General features: G+C 36.8%; 1 protein-coding gene across 3 annotated transcripts in view; it reads right to left on the bottom strand.

The window, feature by feature from the left end:
- Positions 1–1,267: 1,267 nt before the first annotated feature.
- LOC114646758 (pyruvate kinase PKM-like) overlaps positions 1,268–25,606 on the bottom strand; it is a 79,210-nt gene continuing 54,871 nt past the window's right edge. For all 3 annotated transcript variants that reach the window (XM_028795090.2, XM_051923077.1, XM_028795089.2), the window contains exons 6-11: positions 23,596–23,866; positions 19,236–19,386; positions 17,729–17,881; positions 16,088–16,254; positions 12,985–13,166; positions 1,268–1,967 (exon numbers count right to left, since the gene is read on the bottom strand). In XM_028795090.2, coding sequence (XP_028650923.1) covers positions 1,861–1,967; positions 12,985–13,166; positions 16,088–16,254; positions 17,729–17,881; positions 19,236–19,386; positions 23,596–23,866 — 1,031 coding nt within the window. In that variant the 3' untranslated portion in view covers positions 1,268–1,860. The remainder of the gene's footprint in view (positions 1,968–12,984; positions 13,167–16,087; positions 16,255–17,728; positions 17,882–19,235; positions 19,387–23,595; positions 23,867–25,606) is intronic.

The following is a 25,606-nucleotide window of genomic DNA, read 5'->3' as shown; positions in this document are numbered from 1 at the left end:
TTCAATTACAAATTGAACTGAACAAGAGCATGTTCCTGCCCTGCCTTCATGCTGCTGAGATGGCCCACTGTGAACCACAAACTGAACTAAGTGGGTTCAGCAAGCAGATGGATAAGCAAAGTAAAGAGGGAAGCCAATTTTGATTCTGCCCTGAATTGAGGGGCCACATACCAAAATATGACAACTTTATAATAAAGGAGAGAAGAAATGCCGGCTAGGTGATTTGCTGATTGCTACAAAGTCCGCATGTAGTTTTAAGAAGAATCTTGAAAGCCAGCCTTGAACACATCACAACAAACAGCAGTGCAGTCTGAAAAGCAGCTCTTTATTTTGGTTGCTTCTTGCCCCATTCAATTCTTTTGACAAGTGGCCTCCAAGTTTCAACTTCTGCCACTCTCTCCCAGTAACCCAAACGCCGGAACAAAGAAACGAACGTCTGCTTAGAAAAACCGTACATGGCTGTGCCACAGAGATTATCGCCCGTGAACATCAATGGACAGGCACCATTTCAAATTATTTTTTTTCACTCCCCCCCCCCCCACCCTTCTACTTTTTTCTCTGCACAATTTAGAAACCTAAGCCAAGAGTATATTTTTATTTTCAGCCCTGTTTTTATCTCATATTTATAATGCAACACTCCTTTGGTTTGAACTTTCAGAGAGACACCTGGATCAAAGACTTGATTAGAGTAAAGGCGGGCAGTGGCAGGGTGGAGGAATAATTGAATTTATTTTGATTGTCTTCTCAGTGTTAACTATTAATCTAGTCTTTCTGAATTATATAAGCTCATTAGAAAATTACCCATCAGGCCAAACATGGGTCTTTCAAATCAGTTCAAAAAAGGATGAACTCAATGACGCAAACATCTGTCTGCTGTTTCCTAGTGTGCTGCTTTATCTCACTCAATCTATGTAAAAACACTGTTTTTGGGGTAGCAGATACCGAGAACAAAATCTTCCCAGAGTTATGGAATAAACTGAAGTGAGAACATGTATTAAAATGCATCCCCCCCCCCCCCCCATTTTTACAGGGGAGCCTTTTTTGTGTGTGGTGATGTTGAGGTTATGTAAAGCTTTTAATCTGGCAACATACAAGTCCTGATTCGGCAACGGGAACATCTGGTGGTGTTGCACCTGCGAGAGGACAAAATGCAGAAATGTAACATAACTTAAAACAGCGAGATATCGTTATGGGGTTTATAAACCTTTCAATTATTTATTTGAGGTTGGGGGAAAAAAAAAAAAAGGATGAACCAAACAACACAATGAAAGCTTAACCATGGAATTTACTAGCTTATTTTTCACAACATTTTTTCAAGGTACATTGGCTACAGATAACAAGATGGATGTGTAACTCAACTGCAGGAATGCACTTTTTCCAAAGATTCTATAGTAGGGGTGAGTATTTCAAGGGTTCAGTGATGCTTAGGGTGAAGCTGTCAGCATTCAGGCAAATCCAAGGTTGAAAATCCTTGGGGAAATCCATGCATAATCAGGTTCTTAAATACACTTCCATCTGACAAAGTCAAAATCTCACCTATGAGTAAAACAAAAATCACAGGAGCTTTTTTTCTCTTCAGATAGGAAAAACCGGCAAAGAGATCCCAATTACTATTAGTTTCTTTCATTCATTCATGTATGTGTACCTAGGCTGCTGAAAACGGGCACACTGTATGGCTTTGTCAATCATAGATGCCAGTGTTCCCAGTGTTATTAAACGCTTGAAGTGCAGCAGAATCCAATTAAAGATTTTCAGCATTTGCCTGCTGGCATCTCCACTTTTTAATAATATGTGGTTAGAAATGAAGTGCTGTATAAAGGGCCCGTTTTACTCATTTCCTTTGTGGAGAGCCCACATTACCTAAGGGGCACTGACTGCCCTCATGATGTTAGTGTATCCAGATCCTGGTCTCCAGCCAGTCACCACAATCACAATATCACCGGAGCTAAAAAATCCTCTGGCTTTTCCTGCAAAGAAAGAAAAGAAACAATATGGGTTATCACAAAGGTCATGTTCAGAATTACATTTTGTGAGCCCACTGTTACTTAGTGGCACAAACCCTGAGACTGCTGTCCCAGAGCTTCATAACCTTTGGTTCAAATCTTAGCCCGGGCACTGTCTGGTGTAGACAGTGCACCTTATCCCCATGTTTACTTAGGTTTTCTTCGCATACTCCATTTTCTTCTCGCCTCTTAAAAATCATATAGATTAAGTTGATTGGCGACACTAAATTGGCCAGAAGTGGAGGACTACAGATGTGTTTAACCCCTTAACCGCCCTCTGCCGGATATATCCGGCATCGTAGCTTTATTGCTGACGCCTTACTGCCGGAATTATCCGGCACATTTGCCTGTGGTTATGTGAATGCCTGGCGCGTAGTATAACTGACAGTTTGGCTTGGGTATTATTACTACATTGTATTTCGACAACTCTGCGCTTGTATTGGCCGATCACGTGATGTGATTCGAAAGTGAAAGCTGTGAATATGGTGAAACGTAAACTGACTTCAAGTGAGGTTTTGCAGGCGATTTTGGACAATAATTCTGATCATGATTGTAGCAGTTCTGAAGAAGATTTTAGCGACAATGATGATCAGCAACGTGCGCTGCATGATACTGTGAATGACGACGCATCGGATGATGGCGAAGAGTTGGTGTATCCCCAGCATCTCAACTGGACTGCTGCCCGTTATCTGAGCCAGATATGAAAGATCCAAACCGTGACCGCTTGTTCAAGCTACGTCCTTTGATTGACCATTTATTTGAAACATTTCAGCAGGTATTTCAGCAGGTAAATACTGCTTGAATAAATGTAAAGTAAAAAAACGAAAATTGTTCAGATTTCTCCTGGCATGGGGAATATTTAGGGAGTTGGCGGTTAAAAGGTTAAAAGTGGGACCTCTGTTGGTGGTTCTTGCCTTGCATCACATGCTTCTCATTTTAGGAAAGAATGAATAAATTAGTATTCCATTATGTAAGCAACAAATTAATCAACCTGTCTTATAGAGTGCTTTTCATAAAGAAAATTAGATGGATAACACTATTAAATTTTACAGGACACAGAACATATACTGATTGAAAGAGAAGAACATGAAGACAGAACATCACAGTCAACAAGAATAATAGAGATGAAAGAAAATGATACCAGGCTGATTAAAATATCAGTACCATGGTGAGGTCTGACATTAAGGAGCTTTAGCTAGACTGGTGTAATCTTTTGCATGAAGCCCATTTAAACAGTACAGTAGACCTGGGTATTATTGTATATGAATAATACATTTTAATAAACCACCTTAAAATATAAAAGTTTACTTCAAAATAGTTGAGTGTAGCAGCACAGTGGTTATTCTATGTATTTTTCATAGCAGATGGCAGGGACAAACACTAGATTCACTGTATAAGCCAGTGCACTAAAACAGACTGAAGATAAAAAAGTTAAAAGAATGTGTGAAGAAGCTGCCATTTTTCCATGGAGTTGGTCAACACAAGCTGCACATTTGATGAAAGTCATGTAATTTGTGGTCCTGTTCTAATTCAATTATGGGGTAATGAACTGTAACTGAAATGCCATCAAAGATGATTCCAAAAGGTAGTCACATATGATGATTAAATCTGCTGACAGGATGCAAGGAAAAGCGTGTGGGTGGATCTACAAAACCTTGCTCTGGTTTGCTGCTGTTTACTACTACATTCTGTAGCCTGCTGAATCCAAGCGCGACAGCTTTCAGCATGGGCAAGGGAGCAGAGAGCTGCGTTACAAAATCTGTAAATGCACCACTGGAAAAAAAAAAGAATTCTAGAAACTGCATGCAGCCTCAGAGTTGGGGACACATTAGCGGTGTAGCGGTTTTTGGCCAGTTGAATGCAATTGTTCAGGAGGATATTCCTGTTACGTTTGTCAGAAACTGCACCAATGTGAAAAAGGAAAAGCATGGAGCATTAAGGAAGACTTCAGTCACAATATTACATGTAAACGTCTCCTGTAGTTAAAAAAGACACTGGAAGGCACCACATTTGGTTATCTGTTGCTAACTGCAAGCAGAAAGCCTAAAGATTTTAAACAAGTACAGATTTCATGTAAGTAGGGTGAAATACAATCACAAAGATAACTCGAGTAAGCTCAACATCAGCAGGGACGAGTATATGCAGCTTATATCAGCATCTGTTTGTAGTAACCTTGACATCAAGGGTGTTTAACATCCTCACTGAGATGAGCATATGGTATAAGATAGTCTCCACGTTAATTTGAACATTAGTTCATTAAAATTGTTAAGGTGATTTGAACCTTGTTTACATTAATAATAATAATATAAAATATTCAATTTTGCAACAAATGCGGAATAAAATTTCCCTAAATTTCCTTTTGGGATTAATAAAGTTTTCTAATCTATAAAAAAAAAAAAATACATTGCTAATGCATCACTGGGATTTGTGGTTTAAAAAGGATATACATACCTGCACATTATATACTACATTTACACATATACAGTACATCTAGATTAGATTTATACAATTTACAATGTCATAGTTGATTATAATGCTGCTTGTACAGGGAAATCTTTCAATGGAACGCTGCAAAGATGTAACCTCAGACTGGACATTTACTGGTGTTCTCGTCTGTTCTCATCCTGGCTCCCATATAACATGGAGGATTAAACTCTGCCCGATCTCTAACCAAAGACTTAAAATATTCAGGTGATTCTTGAGAACAGACTTAAATTCTGACAACATGAGAAGACATGTGGACAGACACACAGTCAAAAATTTCTCTCTATCTGCACAATTTCTTTGACTAAACATTAAATTGTGATACGACCTAGATGGAGCATGCACATCTCATAATTGAAGATTAGCAATAAATAATCAAAAAACATAAAAAGGCAGACATGCATTTAAATAAGTTAGAGAAAGAGCTTAATAAATTGCTGACTGTATGCGACAGCTTTCTTTTTAAACAGAATCTGATCCCACCAAACGGGTGACAGCTGCCGTGAGGCAAATCTTCAGATTGACTGAAAGGTTGTGGTTTAATGTCAGAAGGATAGTGACACTAGTTAGTGGCAGGGTCAATGCAATAAGGTGGACATCAATATAGTCTATAGCTAAATGTCCAGAAAAAATAAAATAAAATAGCACGTAGGAGAAAATGAAGTCAAAAAGATGGGAAAACAAGACAAAGTCTAGGTCACACAAAAAAAAGTATAAACAAAAAGACAAAGCAGGAAAAAAATGAATAAATTACAAATGTGAAAAGTGCATGATATAACAAATACATATAATAGAACTAAAACAGACTCCATGACAGAGTCCTTAAATAATGCAAGAGGAGGCAGGGCACATATGAAACATGGCATCAAGAGCATGGTGGTCAGTGTAGAGCAAGGGCTACATGTGACAGTAAGGTGATCAGTTACATAAAATTCCCAGATCCACTTATCAAGCAAAATGTGACATATGGAGGAAATGGTAGGAATGTGTAAAGCAATGAAAAACAATGAGGAGAAATAATTAGGGTGGGAAACAGCATTCTTTCCTTGAAAAGGCATTAACAAATCTAAGTTAATATTTTACACAATTTAAAAGTGTAGATTACCTTGTTTTATTTAAAAATGACTCAGTCCAACAAAAAAAGAGCCATATAACTGGAATTGTCCACCTCAGCCCAACATTACATGCTCTATTTCTGTTTTTTACTCTGTTACATTGGGGAACTGCCATTTTTATCAAGACAACTTTCCAAAGGGTTAGGTGAATTAAATGGCAAATTAAAAGACAGGTAAATTAGTCAATTTAACTTTGTAGGGTAACAAAGAACCATCTGTGCAACCTAATGAGTTGCTGTAGCAATTTAGCAGCCAGATAATTGCAGTAGCTCAAAGGGCTGCACAGACTGATCCAATACCATTGCCTGGTTGATGGGACTGTTTTCTCTCAGTGCTATTCTCCTCTAAAGACTTAAGTGTAGAAAATATTGAGCTGTGATTTGGTACAATTTTCCTGAGCTCTGATCTTACCAAAAGAACAGGTTTGTCCTCAACAATTTTCTTAAAAATCTGCTTAGATGTTAGCTTTTTAGTTATTTGTATATTTTGAAATAAATAATTTTGTGAAAACAATGCATAATGCATTAAAATGATAAGAACCAATATTGACCTATTTAGCGGCATTTGGATTATGTACTCTGTAGTGGTCCAATATTCACTGTGAATGTGAAAACACTGTCTGGTTTGATTAGTTTTATGTTTAGATTCACTAATTTGACATTTTAATTTTCTGTCACTAATCTGTTGCATGGTTTGTTTTTATTAATTTCCTATCTTGGCTGAGGAAATTGTGCCATTAAAGGTTTTATTAATAAAATTGATCTCTGTGTAATGGTATGTCATTCTTAGCGTATGAGAAAAAAAAAAACAAAAAACATAAGTATGGTGAAATTGACAACTGAAGAGCTGGTTTTCCTGATGGAGAAACAGGGCCCACAGAATTTTAAAAGTAGCCATGTCAAGTTGTATGGACTACTAGGGTGGTCCTTGGTATGCTATTACTTGGGGCAGTAACCCCAAAATGAATAAGTGGTTTCCAGGATAGTTACGATTGTCCTTCAAATTATGCAGTCTTAGCATCACATTAAGATGTATAAGGACCCTAATCCAACCCAATGAAAATAAATCTTTGTGGGTATAGAGTCAAGGTATTAAAGTTTTGAGGATCCTTGAACTTTTTCAGAAGCCTCAACAGTCCTAAATTTGGGGGTAAGGAAAATAAGAATGTTAAACAAGGTAAGCAGGATCCACTAAAATCATCAGTGAAAATGGGCCAATTAAGGGCAGCTTATTTTTCTTCATTTTAATTAGGCACTAAAAAAGAGTGGAACCAAAAGTGATATGCCATTCTCCCACGTGAAATATAGCAACAATCTTTAATTGTCATTTTGTTTTAGATTAGCAACAGTAGGTGCCCCATTACAAAACAGATCTATTCTTTTAATATAGAAAACACTAACATGCGTGCTGACAAAAGTACAAAAATCATACACATCAATAATCACCTTTGTTTTGCCCAAATCTTAATTGTTCATCACATAGTCTTACATGGCTATATCTGTTCTTTGAAACATTAGCACTTCTTACATTATGCATTTCAATATTGTTTATTTTGATTAACACCAAGTCAGGTAAACAGTTTACTGTCACTGTAGGTTTAAAGATCTTTGATTCTGATGAAACAAAACACTGTAGACAGCAGTGTCAGGCAAGACATGGACACCCACTTTCCTAGCCCTGGAATTCAGTCCTACATTTATTCAGAAACTCAACTTCATCCACTTGGCAAAATGCTAGGCACACGATTCAATAAGAAATGCAAAGCAGCGCTCTTAGAGATCAAAGTTACTCCTAAGAATGTTTTTGCCATAAGTGATGCTTCAATAATTTCACTCTTTAAATCATATTTCCTGTTACTTGGGTAAAAATAGCAGATACTTTAAGGAAGAGTTTGTGTTTGTAATATGTGTGTTAAATATTTAACTGCTCCCCCACTAAGGTTTCCCTGTCATGCTGGATTGAAGCCCTCTGTGTGTGTGTATGTATCTACCTTGTGCAGATATGCACTTAGTAATTGCTTTTGATCTTCGTGCCTACAAAATACAACTGAAAAGTGTAGATCGTAATATTTAACCATTATTTATGGCATATGTATCACAGTGTGATAACTTTTATAGTAAAGAATTACACAGTTGCATTCAATGGCTGGGTGCTGCAGCGTATACCAGTAACAATGAACATCAGAAAAAAAAAAAATCCTCTAGATGGAACAAAACTTCATTCCAAAGAATACTCACACATTCTTTAAATTTCTGTGTCAGTTTAACCATACAACAAGAACAACCTTGGAAGGTGTAACATTACCAATGTAAACAATGAAAATTCTAAAGGCACATGAATGCTGCCTAACCATTCCATACAATAACAGGGAAGGACTCACCTAAAAGGACTACAGGTACATGTTCCTTTTTTTCAGGTGGTCTTTTTTGCATTCCAAAGAATGGATATCATCATTATGGTATGATATTTATTATAACAATATTAATTTTCCCAAATAATGTAAAATGAAGAGATGACGGTCTATTAAGATTTGTTTAATGTGTTGCATGAAGATCAAAATTTAATTTGAACAGATCTTTGGAGACAAAGAAAACTAGTTCAATTTAGGATGACATGTAATACTTTTACCAGGAATGATGTGCTTATAGTTTATGTTAACTCGCAAAAATTAGTAGATTCAACACATGTGGCTATAATGAATATGAATCATTATTAGAGAGCATCATATCATTACCTGAAAAAGACACTTTATGTGAAACATATGTTCTTTGCTGGAGGTGAATAAACAGGGGATCAATGGGAATTGGAGTCAGCATAGGGGATTTGCACTGGGATGTGACAAGGATGGATAGGATTAGAAAGGAGTACATTAGAGGGTCAGCTCAAGTTGGATGGTTGGGAGACAAAGTCAGAGAGGCGAGATTACGTTGGTTTGGACATGTGCAGAGGAGAGATGCTGGGTACATTGGGAGAAGGATGCTAAGGATAGAGCTGCCAGGGAAGAGGAAAAGAGGAAGGCCTAAGCGAAGGTTTATGGATGTAGTGAGGGAGGACATGCAGGTGATAGGTGTAACAGAGCAAGATGCAGATGACAGAAAGATATGGAAGATGATCCGCTGTGGCAACCCCTAACGGGAGCAGCCGAAAGAAGAAGACTGGTGATAGTGGGTGACCCTGGCTGTTTCCCTGCTCAAAACCAAAATCATCAGAACTGGTATTATTCATGCATATCAAGGCATTTTAATTGGATAAAATAGTTTAATCCTTCCATATATATTGGATCCAAACCCACGTTTCCACAGTACACTGAATAAACATACCCAATGGACTCTAACAAGCATTTCTGTTATATCCAGAAGATACCAAGACCTCTGGAAACTCAAATGCTGTGGGAATACAGTGTATATTACTTTGAAGAAGTGTGAATGGTCAGGCAATAAAAAAAAAAAAAAAAAAAAAAGTCTGCACTTTTTATTTTAGTCCAGTTAGATGCCATTATATTTATCTATACTTACTGATAAGGATTTCATTAAAATCTTGATGTCATTGTTCAGTAAAGAAACTGGTTTGTAGAATGTGTACTCTAACTTTCAAGCGAACTAGAAGTAAAAATAAATACCTTGCAGGCGTTCTGTGGACTTCATTCATTGGACAGATATTTTCATGAAGATTCAACAAGAGTGTAACTTGTGCACTGGCAAATATTTGATGATTTTTTTTTTATTATTTTTTTTTTTAAACCAAGCAGAGCTGTGTAAGCGGAATGTCTTATCTGAGAACTACAAGAGAACATGTAAATGCATTACTTAACATGCTACAGAAAAGATATATTTCATCTAGGTGGCTCTATAGGAAGCTCTACTGAGGGCACAACAGTAATGTGTCTCAGTTTAATTTAGACAGCAGACATATTGGATAAATTTATTTTGACTGCATGATGTTCCGTATTTACTGTCCAATTGCCTATTCACTATTTAGGTTATGCAAAATCACTTTTCCAGTCTTTAGGTCTGTTAATGTTTGTTAAAAATGTTAACTCTGGAATGTTTGATTCACATTACGTCATAGTATCAATGTTAATTCACCTACTGTGTTTGCATCGTACCAGAAATATGATTGCATTGAGCACACCCCATCTGTGCACATCACTCTTGTGATGCAAAATTGGGGAGAATGTAATCGGTTGCAAAGGCCACTCTTTTTTCACCAACACAGTATGTGGTCATTTTGATCCATCCTATCACAAATGGATCTACACCTTTTTTGAATTGGTCATCTGCTATCTTATTCAATCTTGAGGAAGGAAAAGATACTCTGAGGCAGGATCGGATGTTTGACGATCTGATTGACTTGTACTAGTTGTTTTATGCAAACATGTATGAATGTGTGGATTTATTTTTAAACTGAAATTCCTAATTACCTCTAGAAATGCTTCCCATAATGCATAGCATTTCCTGTAGTTAGATCTGTCCCATATAGGATCACATTCATACCTCATGCTTACTGCTTCAGGGTTTGACTGGTACTGCACAGGGTCCACCATTTCCAAAGGTTCTTGGTCTGGATGATTTAGACTGCAAAAGTGATTGCAGTTTTCAAATCTACTGAATGAACTGGTTTATAGGGCAATTATGCCAGAGCTTGAAAGAAAAAAAAAGTTTCAAATGAACTAGTTGTGAAAATGCCTTACAGTATTGATATTTCAGCAACTTTTCACTCACTATTGTGAAGGGGACTTTTTGTGCATTGTAAGAGTCCCTTACATTGAGCCGTCTAGAGGTCAGGGACTTAAGTGTTCTACCATATGGAAACCCTGAACTGGATTAAGCAGACTAGTCAAAAATTGAATGAGCAAATGACATTTACAGTGATATGAAAAAGTTTGGGAACCCCTCTTAATTCTTTGGATTTTTATCTATCATTGGCTGAGCTTTCAAAGTAGCAACTTCCTTTTAATATATGACATGCCTTATGGAAACAGTAGTACTTCAGCAATGACATTAAGTTTATTGGATTAACAGAAAATATGCAATATGCATCATAAAATTAGACAGGTGCATAAATTTGGGCACCCCAACAGACATATTACAACAATACTTAGTTGAGCCTCCTTTTGCAAATATAACAGCCTCTAGACGCCTCCTATCCCCTTTGAGTGTCTGAATTCTGGATGGAGGTATTTTTGACCATTCTTCCAGTTCAGTTAAATTTAATGGCTACCAAGCATGGACAGCCTGCTTCAAGTCATCCCATAGATTTTCGATGATATTCAAGTCAGGGGACTGTGACGGCCATTCCAGAACATTGTACTTCTCCCTCTGCATGAATGCCTTTGTAGATTTCGAACTTTGTTTTGGGTCATTGTCTTGTTGGAATATCCAACCCCTGCATAACTTCAACTTTGTGACGGATGCTTGAACATTATCCTGAAGAATTTGTTGATATTGGGTTGAATTCATCCGACCCTTGACTTTAACAAGGGCCCCAGTCCCTGAACTAACCACACAGCCCCAAAGCATGATGGAACCTCCACCAAATTTGACAGTAGGTAGCAGGTGTTGTTCTTCCGCCATGCAAAGCGCTTTTTGTTATGAGCAAATAACTCAATTTTTATCTCATCAGTCCAAAGCACTTTGTTCCAAAATGAATCTGGCTTGTCTAAATGAGCATTTGCATACAACAAGTGACTGTTTGTGGCGTGAGTGCAGGAAGGGCTTCTTTCTCATCACCCTGCCATACAGATGTTCTTTGTGCAAATTGCTCTGAATTGTAGAATGATGTACAGATACACCATCTGCAGCAAGATGTTCTTGCAGGTCTTTGGAGGTGATCTGTGGGTTGTCTGTAACCATTCTCACAATCCTGTGCATATGCCGCTCCTGTATTTTTCTTGGCCTGCCAGACCTGGGTTTAACAGCAACTGTGGCTGTGGCCTTCCATTTCCTGATTACATTCCTTACAGTTGAAACTGACAGTTTAAACCTCTGAGATAGCTTTTTGTAGCTGAGCAATCTTTGTTTTCAGATCTTTTGAGAGTTGCTTTGAGGATCCCATGCTGTCACTCTTCAGAGGAGAGTCAAAGGGAAACACAACTTGCAATTGACCACCTTAAATACCTTTTCTCATGATTGGACACACCTGTCTATGAAGTTCAAGGCTTAACGAACTAATCCAATCAATTTGGTATTGCAAGTAATCAGTATTAAGCAGCTGCATGCATTCAAATCAGCAAAATTACAAGGGGGCCCAAATATTTGCACTGCCAGTTTTTCACATTTGATTTAATTTCATACAACTAAATGCTGCTTCACTAAAAATCTTTGTTTGGAAAACACCCCAGTACTCAGGTGTTCCCAGGAAATGAGACATACCACTGTTATCTTTTTTGTTGAAAGTAGCGTAAATTATTATGCAGGCTGAGAGGGGTTCCCAAACTTTTTCATAGGACTATAAAGGTGAATCTTGAGCTGCATAGGGTCAGTGCTTCCATAACCATCTATTGTGATGTAAGAGATGTTTATTTAAAATTTGCATGTTGTACTTTAACTCTTTTTCCATTTTTGACGCACAGTTGTGTTTTTATGCTGTATACATTAGATCAGTATTGATTTCTAAGAAAGAAAAACAGATACACTGTATATGATATAAAAAGAATTTGAAATGAATGACTAATTATTGAATGTTTATATTTGCATTTCTGATTCCATGTAGGACCTTATCAAGGTGTCATAATGAATGACTACAGCACTTCAAACATAATTATCTTTTGTACAACATAATTATCTGTAGTAATTACCTGTAACACAATTATCTCTGTTTGTATATTTGCCTGTTAACTGATAAACTTCAGACACACTGAAACTCAGTCAAAGACCTTTTAATCAGTGTGGGCCTTTTCAAATCAACTGAACAGATATTATTAAAATATACTAATCAATGTAACCTTGATATCTCAAATTTGGACTTACTCCGTTTCTTATTATATATAGATTTTTTTATATATTCATTGATCTGCAAGACAGAAGCATGGATGACAAGTATTTTAAACAATTTTGAATACAGGAATGCACATTTTACAACAACTAACCATTAACAAATATATATCTTCCTCTTATTGAAATATGTAACCGGAAAAACATATATAAAAAGTATGTCCCTTTGAGCTTTACCAAAGCATTAATTCTGTTTAAAAGATCTTCAGCTTTCAAAAAAAGTTTCCTTTGCCTCCTCACTAATTTGATTTACTTTGCACATTTGCTTAAGAGAATGGGAGCTTGAAAGTACCCAATGAAAACTGAGACTGTCTTAATTCTCACTGTAAACAGATTTAATGCATTTGACAAAAAATTTCTGAAGGAAAAATGACAAGCACACACTCTTACCTACAGCCATACCGAAGTTGACTCTTTGGTCCACATCATCAGCCCACACTGGCATAGCAGGGTCTCTGAACAAGACTGGGAAAATCCCACGATGCAGGTGCGATTGCCGAGCCATGAGGTTGCTTCGTGTGACTGCGATTATTGGAGCACGTGGGCGGTAGCGGGATAAAAGTTGTGCTGACCTAAAGGCAGAGATAACAGTTATCCAACAGCTGGAAAATAAGGATTACATTCCTGTAATAATACTGAGGAATAAAGCAGCAATATGTTCAAATACTCACACACTCAAGCACATATGCTCAATACATTTTTTTCCAAGTACCTAGCTGTCTTAGTATAGCTGTATCATAATATTTATATGATTTAAATGCAATTTTGTATTATTAAATTTACTTCACATTTCATTATCTCAAGAGTGAAGTCTTAAGGACTAAAAGACTGCAGAAATTTAAAAAGATCATTGTATATGTAAAACTCTATGCACATTCTGTCAGTGTTTTGTGTTATAGTTTTACTTGTTATAGGTTATATTTGTTACATTTGTAATGGAAAGAGTGCTATAACGTAGCATAACGTTGTCAAAACTTCTTAATCCAAAAGAGTCATTTGGGGCTACAGCCCGTCATTAAGTCACTGGCTGTAAGGTGAGAAACAACCGTGGATAATAAGTCAGTTCATCGCAGAGTCCATTCACACTCTAGCCAATAAAGGACCAATTTAGAGTCAGCAATTATCCTAACCTGTGACTTTGGGGATGTGAAAGGAGAACAAGGACCTCAAGGAAAACCAACACAGGTACAGGGAAAATGTGCACACACGGAAAAAAAACCTTATATGGGATCTGAACACAGAATGTTGGATCCATGAGGCAGTAATACTGACCCACTGAACCACCATGTCAACATGGAAAGAATATCGTACCAGAATAAAATTAAACCGAATCACAGATGCAAAGAAAAAATGTATAAACTGAATGTTTTCTGTATTTTCGTGACTATATTCTGAATATATGTCCATACATTAACAACCTGGTTTTCTAAGAAGGGGGTTAATTAGGATGAGAACACAAGGAAAAGAAAGACTGCGGGCACACAGGTTTCCTGTTTCATGTGGCATCTGCCAAGAGCAGCTATGCAAATCAGCACAGTCACTACTTAGACATTGCAATGCACCACTTTAATAATGTTGCAGTTATTCATGTATGGCAACATCAACCATTTAAAAGAAAGGTAATTATTCTCTAAAGAAACTGGTCTTATTTATGCCTAACCATTTAGTAATTCAGTATTTGGCAAAGAGATAGCATTTTTGTACAAAAATATTTTGGGTCTTGCAAGTGGTTTCAGAGCACAGTGTAACGTAATTTACGGCAGAGCTTTTGAATTCTCCAGTGTATCATCTTTCAACTGAGCTTCTGTACAAACCCTTTGATGTCTGAAAGGAAGTGGGCGAGCTACCCCACCTGGCAAACGAGGCTTCAAGACCTGTGTAGGTAGGCCCAGATAGGCTGCAAGAACGTAGGATTTTTTTTTTCCCCCTCTTCTGATCTGCTTTGTGTTCTTCCATATTTATCCATCTTTTGCATATTATTTCTGAGTCATGTAACTGAAGCAGGGACTTTCACAACTTTTACAAATTGAAATAGTTAAAATATTGAAAAAATGCAAGTATCAGCTAGTAATGCAATACATATATAAACTGACCTATAATTAATTTGTATATTACAGTGAAAACAATGGTTGATGCTCATCCAGGCCAATGTAAGGCACCCAAGCTTTCTAATTTGCTTAACAAATCTAGAGCTTTCCAAACAAAACACAAAACGCCTTGAAGTAAATGGCTTTTTTAGCATCTTTGGTTTTATATGACATGAACATTTTTTGAATACTCATACAGGAACAAAAATACCAATAAAAAAGCCACAAAAATGCAGGCAAAATTGGGACTTAAAGAAGCAAAAAAGTGAGCTCAAAATGAAACTAATCTATTTCACATTTAAATCCTGATTTCAATCATGTTTATTGATATCAATACAACAGCTGCTCAGACAAACCGTACACATCTTTTTAAAATTTTAATGTGTCATGTTTACTTATTGAGCAGCAAGTCAATAAAAATCTTTAGACTGCATCACATGATAAACTCTTTGCATTCACTTATAAAAGTCGCAAGAAAACTCATTTAAGCCAACATCTCTACAAAACTCACCACACTAATAAAATGGAATTATTTTAGATAACAGACCCAAGTTTAGAGTATTCATTCAGTCGGGGAAATGTTGTTAAGTGACTGCTTACATGTTTTTATTGTGCCCCATGGTAGCTTGAACGGCACAGCAGACAGGAGTCTGCATATCAAACAACAAAGATAAACACAAATGGCTGGCTCTGTCTTGGGCTGTTCTCGTCTTTTCTTAGTATCATACATTTTGTTACTAGGGAGAATGATACATTTTGATCATGGCAAATTTATACCTGCCCATCCCTAAGTCATCTAAGTTTGGGGATCTTTTTTGGCACTTAGAATATCGTCTTTGGCCATTCTGCTAGCCCTCACTAGTACCGACTGAAAAGCGTTAATTCATTCATTTGATAAACTTGGATATTCATGCAAAAGGTTATGAAGGCTGGAGATTATCCTAGTAGCATTGGGTATAAGGTGGGACAATTGATGGGGTGTCAGTGTTTTGGATGGCACACTCAAAACCTTACTCTTAAAGTACACAACTAATTTAGAACTGTCATTCAGCCTAATCTGCACATCTTTGGGATATGGGAGTAAGCCATTAGAAAATCCATGTTAACATGGTGAGTAAGAACAAATTTTACTCAACCAGGACTCTAAATTTCCATGCCACCATAAAGAACATACACTGTATTACAAAATGCATTTTATAAATTCACTTTCATCAGATTCTTCCTTATCCCTCAGTCCCTTATGTCAATACTTATCGAGGTAGCATAGTGGTTAATACTTCTGTCACGCTGCTCTAGGGACACAAGTTTAATTCCTAGATATCTCTCTCTCTCTCTCTCACCCCCATATAGTATGTAATAAATACCTATACAATAATGTTCCAAATTAATTTAGTTTAAGAACTCACCTGCCAGAGGTTGTAAGTACAATGATGGCCCCTGCACAGCACTTGAAGGATGCTTCCACAGCACCGATTGCAGTAACTTCAGTGGGGTCAGTGGTCAGAGGAGTGAGATGCCTCAGTTCCTCAAACAACTGCCGATGGAAGATGGCAGCCTCTGCCTCCCGGGCGATCTAACAAAATGGTCCAAGATTAGTGGCCAGCCAAGAATAGGAAGTAATCAAAAGTCAAAAAACTGACAAGCATTTTTGTTCAAAGAATTTGAAAAAGCCCAAAAGGTTATTTCCAATGCAGAGCCAACAGCTTCTTAGAAATGCACTTTTTAAGTAGTAAGTCTGAAATGGCTACTGTCACTACCTAGTTACAAGGCACCATAACAGTTTTTGCTGTTTACCATGTTAGGTGGCCAAATGTTTCAGAACAGCAAATCTACAAAAGCTTTTGCGTGTGTAGAGAGACAGGAGGGAAGATGCCAAGCCAAGTTTACACAGATGCTTACCGCCAGTGTCGCAAACACAGCTGTTAATATCCGGGAGGCTCATAAGAATAAAAAGCAGACAGCATGGTCAGAGATATAAACGAACTGAAAGTAAGGAAATGTAAAGCATACGGAAAACAATGCAGGATCATTAATGGTGCAGATGTACTGATGCCTCAGTGTGGCTTGCTGTTTGATAAATAAAATTAATCCATTGACCAAAGTCTTATCCAAGAATTAATGCTAATCTTGACCAAAAACATCTGATTTAATTAAAATAATTCTGAATAAAAAGAAAATAACCTATTAATATACTTTTCAAACAAAAATGCCTCATTAAATACATTAAAAGTATACCCATCTATATATCTGCTCTGTTTTCTGTAGTTAAAGACAGTCACATCAGTCAACACTGATTCATGGATTTTTTTTGTTTTTGGGCTATCGATATTACATTTGAATGGTACATTGTGATATCACAAAATTAAAATTTGAGTTGTCCAGTCGGTAAGGTATAGTGTGGGGATAAAGGGGCACCTGCATAAAACTGAATTTTCTTCTACTTGCCAGTGTTGATAGGTACAGAACGTTTTTGGGAAAATTCCATCAGTGTGGCCAGAGAATAAAAGAGAGACAAAGCATTCAGGGCATGGGGGAGCTTATTGTACTTTTAACTCTATAATATAGGAAAGTGGATGAGCCAACCCCTCAATGAGCCAGAGATTATCTGGTATGAGTTTAGGCCCACAGAAACATCACAGCCCTTACTTACATTCTACTTCCAATTCAATTCAATACATTCCTGTACAATGTCACTAAGTATAGGCTCACAGTTATTGCATATACAGTATTTACAGCTACAATGCATTAATAGGAAATTAAAAAAACTTACATTTGCATGGGTAAACAAACAGTAAAACTTCCTTTTCTCTTCAATAATCCCTTCCACCAATATTCACTGAATAAATATATATTTTAACCAATATATTCTAGACATACAATACTTATTCAACTAATTCACTTTTCTTAGGAAATCACTTTACTGTCTTGCTGTCTCCTGCTGCCTAGGTAAATACTTTGAAAAACTCTTTAAAAGCTAGTATAGCTGCTTTTCTGCCTTGAAAATTAAATTGTAAACCTGGCATTGTCCATATTGTGCACATGCTTACCGAATGCATCATTTGGACAGCTTGGACCGGATACTCTCCTTTTGCAGTCTCTCCCGACAACATGATGCAGTCTGCTCCATCCAAAACTGCATTAGCTACATCACTAACTTCTGCACGAGTAGGCCTGGGTTTCTTGATCATACTTTCCAGCATCTTGGGGGGGGGGCAGAAAAAAAAAAAAAAAAAACACCAAAAGATGTGCCTTATCTATTACCCCAATCCATTATATAAAAACCATTAACTGCAATATTCAATACATTATACTTATAGATCATCATCCTCCAAGGTCCACCTCCATTTCATTCTCCCTTTTACTTGACCCTATTGCCCCTTTACTCTGCTTCAGGCATATTATTTCACATTTGCCCTTTTAGTCTGAATTAATTCTGGTTTCCTTTATCTTTAGTGTCTACTGAGTCGTCTATTTATTCTTTCCTACTTCAAATCTCTCTCTGCTAACAAACCTTGTAGATGCACCTTATGATTTGGACTATTGCAATTCCGGCATCATAATCACTAAACCTTTTAATGTTTATTATGACCTGAGCACTTTTCTGAAAACACTCCCTTTCTCACTGCACATAAAAACCTTGCTATTATAAAACCATCAACATCTTCTTAAACTGTTATTTAAGTAATAGTGTTTTAATTTTTAAAATTAATTTATCACTATGAAAGTTTTACAAAATATAGATTTAGTGTCTCTACTGTTGGATACATTGGTACTTGTAAACTGGTCTGGTACAAGTGTGTGCATGGTGTGTACTGCCACAAAGGAAAAAGGTAAAGAGAATTTTTTTTTTTTTTAAAATGCCAGACCATCGAGCTAGAATTTTATATAACCAAAGCTCCTCTCCTAAAAATACACTGGCAGGAGATCAGGGATCAGGAGATGGTTCGTAACCTTAAACATACCAAAAGTCAAAACCAGACGATTAATGAAATCAGGCACTAAAACCAAAATGACAGGCAATACAAAGCCAAATAATGCTTGCTAGAAGTCTTAACTGTAGTTCATTTAGAAGAATCAAACACTCTGAATATTAACAAACAAACAATCTCACATGTCAATTAACATGCAGCGTTGTACCAATGACATCATGTGATGTGACTTCTAGGGGGCATGGCCTAGCAACTGGGATTCGCATTCTAGCAACAGCTACTCATATCGTCAGGGCCCATACATAAACAAAATGCCATTGTTTAAGGTCATAATTACTGTGTTAACATAGGTCCAGAGAAAATATCATAAAAATAATCATACAGAGATTCACTGATGCCCAAAACTTTCTAAAATGTCAAATAAAATTTCATAGAGCAGAAAAAATTTGTTTTTGCCTGAATCATAATATGGTGTGTCCTATGACAGACCAACATCCCATCCAGGCCCAGGGTCTACCTTGTTTCAGAGGTGTCCAGGAGAAGCTTCAACTTTCCATAACTATGTACTGAATAAAGTGGATTCACAAAGTGTAAGGATGGGCAAATCATATCAAAATCACTCTACCTGAGTAGCACAGATGACAGGTTTTCCAGCACTGTTGCATCGACCAATCATCATTTTTTGTGCAAGGAATACCTTCTCTGGTGGAATTTCTATTCCAAGGTCACCCCGAGCTACCATGATGCCATCGCTTGCTTCCAGGATTTCTTCAAATCTGTAATGCATGCATTCATTATGGCTATTGTGAAATACATTTCATTTAATCTTATTAAACCTACATTTATGATGCATAAACAAAAGATAATTAGGTCTCCGTTAGGTGCTCTTCTCCAGTATGCACACTACTATAGCTGGGGGCTCTATAGGCTCTGCTGTATTCTTGACATTTTCATGTGACATAACTGGCATGGCAACAAGCATCACAGGCCAGAAGACAATGACATCTAGAATGGCCTGAAAATGAATATGCAAGCTTCATCACATAAATAAAAAAACATGGCAATAACTTACCCAGCACTTAAACTATTTAGTTGACATTTTATTACTTTACATTTATCATAAATATTTGCCAGTTTGTTACTTTCGTCCAAATGGTTTATGTTCTCTACTGTTTAGTTCTCAAAATGTACTTTCAGATATATAAAACAGGACTGAGATAGTAAATAATTTATCGGGACTATGACTTTGATCCAATAAAAACTTTGACTCCTCATTATAGGATAAGTAAAAATATTCTCTCATGTTGTCTCAGTGTCTTTGAAATCCTACTCTTAATATCGAGATTGAACCTGATAAAACCTGCCTACTGATCAAGGACACAGTCTGCCATATGTCATTACAGAGCTTCTTTGAGCACTTTGTCTGAAAAGAGTGCACTTGATGCCATCAAGCTCTACATCATCTCCACTGTACGCCCCTTCAAACCCATTCCATCATAAGTCACACTTTAGAATTTAGTTCATACACAAATATAGCAGATTTTTCACAGTTGTTTTCCCCATTTACAAGAATACCTCAACTGCCAAATGTTCTACAGATATACTCCACAAATTTCAAAAAACCTGCAAAAATTAATTAGATGCCTCTTCAGAGGTGATGTTAAAGAACACAATAAATGCTGGAGTCCACAAAGTGCCCAGTGTTACAGGACTGTTGCTGGACAGGGCCTTCCAGATGGACCTCAGTGGATCCATGAAACATGGCAGACATTGTCACTGGGCATTTTCCCAGTGCTTCTTCAGTTCTATTCTGCTCCCTTAACATTTTATAATATAAACAGATAAGAAATAAATGAGAGAATAATGAGGAATGCTGTAGAATAAACAGCACATTGGTGTCATGTTTATTTTACAGCTTATTGATTTTTATAAAGGAGAACGAGTCCCAAAGGGAAACGCCATCTTTTCACTGTATTCTTCTTGGATATTCCGATTCATTATACTGACACCTAATGGTCTTTTTTAGCCTCTGTCAAGCTATAAACTTGCTTAACATTCTCTCCATTTTACTGCTGCTTTCCATTTTCTTTTTTGGCTTTCCTTTTAAAACATAACTCTAGCCCACCTAAGCATGATTGCACCCTAATTAGCCTGGATTGCCACTGTGCTCACCACAAACAACAGGCCACTAAGGGTCATCTGAGTACTCTGCTTCCTGAAGCAGTCATTTACTTCAGTGAAGTATGTGGAGTCTTTTAAATGGGCTAAGACATACCCATCTTTTAAATTTTTAGAAGTATTGTGATGTCTTGTAGTTAAATTGATTTAGAATACGACAAGGAACATAAAATCAGCAGCATGTTTAGAGCTGCACACATCCTTTAAGACACCACTCCAGTTCTTGTTTTTAACTTGTTAGATTTCAGCTTTGCCACTAACCGGTGCTTGTGTGTAGCTTCACTTCATTTATCATCTAGGTTTAAATTGTAAGGATATTTAGGAAGGAACAAATACCATATTAAACTCAGTTTTCTCACAATATCTTACCATATTTTGGGTGTGCACTCTTAAGATACGTTAAAAATGAATACATAATTTATTGCTGATTTTACTGTCATTGGTTGCAAAAAAAAATGATTAAAATTTCATGGTTCACACCACAGCCATCCACTTTGAGTTTGCCAACCAGAAAAAAATAAAAGGGACTGCAAATTACTTTTACAGATGGATCATTTTTGACACTGTGGTTTCAATGCTGTATCTGTGTTTGTTCACTTGTATGTAGCTCTAATTTTACTTATAAATACATTAGCTTTGCAGAGGCTTTTATGACATCATAAAAACCAAAAGCTGATGTGTTGTCTCATTTTATTCTCTTTTAGCTTTAAATGCCCAGCGAGTGCTTGGTTTATGGAAACTTTCATCATATAAATTTTCAAAAATTAAAAACACACCACTGCTATAAATTATTGATCATATTTAACTTCCATTGATAAATCTAAAATTGCAACATGGTTATTATTCCGATAATTTTGATAAACAACAGTTTTGTTGATAAACCCACTCTGTAGAAACCAGTATGTTGTTGTCTGTATAAAAGGCATGTTAATGCCTGCTACTGAAGTGACTGCACTTGAGCCTTGTTTATAGTCATTGAAAAGGAAATTCACATAAGACACTGTAGTCACACACCATATATAGATCTCTTCTATAACTAAATCAAAAAGAAAACCAATTTATGAGGACCTGAACTGCTGTTTGTCAGTTTGTCTGTCTTTTGTTGGAATTCCCAAGTATTGCATATGTGTTACTTGTAGAATAGTAAGTGACTTTGCAAAGTCTGGTCCCTATAGTCCAGGGGTTTCCAACTATATTCCTAGAGTGCTACTATGACTACAGGTTTTCATTCTAATCTTTTCCTTAGTGAACGGTTTGTGCTGCCTATTGACTTTTTTTTTTTTTTTTTTTTTAAATGTCTGTTCTCTGCATTGCTTCATTGTTCCCTTAAATGGCACTCAAACAGAAATGAGATGTGAAGTGAGCCAACAGATAACCAGCTGAGATGGAACCACAAACTCGAACAGATTTCACTCCAACCAGTTTTAGTTAGGAACTCATTCTTGTTGTTAAACAGTTTTTTTAAATCCCGTGGCTTATTGGTGCGGTTATTCTATCACAGCAGACATTTACAAAAAACTGTTGATTTTTTTTCCCCCAACAACACTGTCAAAATGTTTTAGTGACCTGAGCAGACCTTCACTTTTCTTTATTTTAAAATACTGTATGATGGACACAGGTTACTTGGTCATGTGTTGGTTTCTTTTGTATCTCATTAATTGTATGGCTACTAATTAAGAAAAAAATAATTAAGTGGTCTGGGTCTTAGAAAACAAGCCAAATAAAATTAAGATAAAAGTTAATTAGCAGCAAAAATGGTCACTAATTAAGAAAATGGTAAAAATTAAAACCTCCTGAATGGATGAGAAGACTCAGACATTCAATTTTATATAAATATAGATTAAGCCATGCAAGTACATTGTGCATGCTCAAAAGTACAGTAATCATAACTAGCAGAATATATTTATGAATATATTAATAAAAAACTAATTTAAAATATTTCTTTGAATCAATGGAAAGGAAACTCTTTAAATTGTAAAGCAACAAACTGCATGCAGACAATACTAACATATGCACTTTCTAGCATTTTTTCTTTGCAGCTCTCAATATATTATTAAATCATGCACCCACCTCTTTACTCCGTTCAAACCACATGAAAGAGTGTATTAAGTCCATCTATGATTTCCCTCCTCTTGTAGCCTGAGAAGCTTCTTTCACACACACTCAAATAGGTGCTAAGTACCCAGGTGCCCAGCCGAGGGAAATGCGAGAAGAAAAAAAAAACAAAAAAAAAAAAAAACGAAACATAGCCAGTCTGGAATAACCAAGGTGGCTAAGAAATGTTATCAAGTCCCTGTTCATGTTCTATCCATCAGAGGTACAATGATTCACACATGTTCTTATTATGTGTTGTCAAGCATTCACACTCTACTCCAATGCATGTAATCTTTTTCAACAGAAACGGTCACATGGGCTATTAACATGGCGATTAACAGGACAGAGCAGTCTGTACCAATATTCATGGTATACACATTTCACAGTTGCAGTGGAGGGTATTTACAGATTAGCTTAAAAGAAGTCCAGTGTATGTGGAGCACTTATCAGATCTGCATTAAAAAGAACTGATACTTTCTGCTAATACTACTCACTCTGAAAAGGTAATGTACACCCCTATTGTCCCCACTCCAGACACAAAAAGAAGATGTCATTTATTTAATTATGAAGCACACATGTGGTTCAGAGGGTTTTGAACACTCCTGCACATAAGTATATGCTTATTGACTTGACAAGACACTTCATTCAGTTTTTACCCAGTTTTAGACAGTAGACACATATGTAAATGCAATGCGATTCTGTGGAAGTCTCACCTCTTTACCCCTTCATGATTCTCCACTTTGCTAATGATCTTGATGTGTTTTCCCTTTTCTCCTAAAACTTCACGGACACCGTGCACGTCTGCAGCCTTGCGGATGAAAGAGGCAAACACCATGTCAACTCCTTGCTCAATCCCAAATTGGAGGTCCTCCTTGTCCCTCTGGGAAACTGCAGGTAGGTCTACTAATGCACCAGGCAAGTTAACTCCCTTCCTGCTGCACAGTGTACCTCCATTCTCCACTTCAGTTTCAATGTAGTTTGAACCTAGAAGCATACAGTAATAAAAGCTAGGCATCATGGAAGAGAATATTTGATTAATAAATTCAAGTCAAATCAGTTTATTTCTCTACAGCACTCTTTACTGAGTATACACTTACACACACACATATTATATATATATATTATATTATACACACACACACACACACACACACACACTACAGCTACAAAGGATTAACAATAAACTATGCTACATTCTCAATGCAGCTTAATTCCAATTTTTTTTTCTCTGCTATGTGACAATGAATCTTTTTAGAGAACTGAATTCCAAAAAACACAGAATCATAGCTTTTCTGATTGGGCCAAGACCACTTTCATAAGTGGTAGTACTGTAAATCCAAGTCTGACACTGAATGTGGCCTGTGCTTGATCACTTGAATGAAAATTGTCTAATTTTACAACAGCATTTGCGTAATCTTCGTTATATCTATGCATTGAAAATAAAGACAAACTACAGTACCAACACAGCATGCCAATGAAAACAAAAATGGCTTGCCTGAAGTACACAAGAGCATAAGTACATGTGCCTGAAGCCGTTGTCCTGTCAGGCATTTTTCATGCAAACTACTGACTCACAAATTTGTGTTCTAATTCTTTTGTGGCTATGAGTGACCTGTTTCTGTCACAGTTTCCAAGTTTCGATTAATGGTGTACTAAACTGTACTTATTGACACCTTGGCTTTCTTTGCAACTTATCTAAAGGGAACACCTACACTTTTAAAGGTTATAATGGGCTGTCTTCCTTTGTTAACTGCCTTTTTCTTGCAGTTATGATCGCAATATACAGTGCAGATGTCCAAATAAAGCTTCAGAGGGTATAGCAAAATAGTTTGTTCCAACACTGCTTTTATACAGACAGTTTGTACAGAAGGAAACTGGTTTTCAACAACTTTCAAGTCTTAGTAACTTCTGGTGCTGCAGAAAATCTAAATTATTAGCCCATTACTTGTTCCATGAAAACGGTATTTTTGGGTAACTGAAAATGACATTATCTTTCAGTTTTGGTGAACTTTTTAAACCTTTTGCAGTTTACCATTTAACCACTGTACCACTTTAGGTTACTCACTGGACTTAAACTGCTCAAAAAACAAAAATGTGAATACTTGAAAACCTTTGACTTTTAGTGTACAGTAATCCCTCCTCCATCGCGGGGGTTGCGTTCCAGAGCCACCCGCGAAATAAGAAAATCCGCGAAGTAGAACCCATATGTTTATATGGTTATTTTTATATTGTCATGCTTGGGTCACAGATTTGCGCAGAAACACAGGAGGTTCTAGAGAGACAGGAACGTTATTCAAACACTGCAAACAAACATTTGTCTCTTTTTCAAAAGTTTAAACTGTGCTCCATGACAAGACAGAGATGACAGTTCCGTCTCACAATTAAAAGAATGCAAACATATCTTCCTCTTCAAAGGAGTGCGTGTCAGGAGCAGATGTCAGAGAGATAGAGAAGAGCAAACAAATCAATAGGGCTGTTTGGCTTTTAAGTATGCGAAGCACCGCGGCACAAAGCTGTTGAAGGCGGCAGCTCACACCCCCTCCGTCAGGAGCAGAGAGAGAGAGACAGAGTTTGTTTTTCAATCAAAAATCAATACGTGCCCTTCGAGCTTTTAAGTATGCGAAGCACTGTGCAGCATGTCGTTTCAGGAAGCAGCTGCACAAAAGATAGCAACGTGAAGATAATCTTTCAGCATTTTTAGACGAGCGTCCGTATCGTCTAGGT

This window comes from Erpetoichthys calabaricus, chromosome 2, assembly GCF_900747795.2.
Source record: "Erpetoichthys calabaricus chromosome 2, fErpCal1.3, whole genome shotgun sequence".
Classification (NCBI taxonomy): domain Eukaryota; kingdom Metazoa; phylum Chordata; class Cladistia; order Polypteriformes; family Polypteridae; genus Erpetoichthys; species Erpetoichthys calabaricus.
The sequence above is the reverse complement of the archived record's forward strand: the minus strand, read 5'-3'. Positions and strand labels throughout refer to the sequence as shown.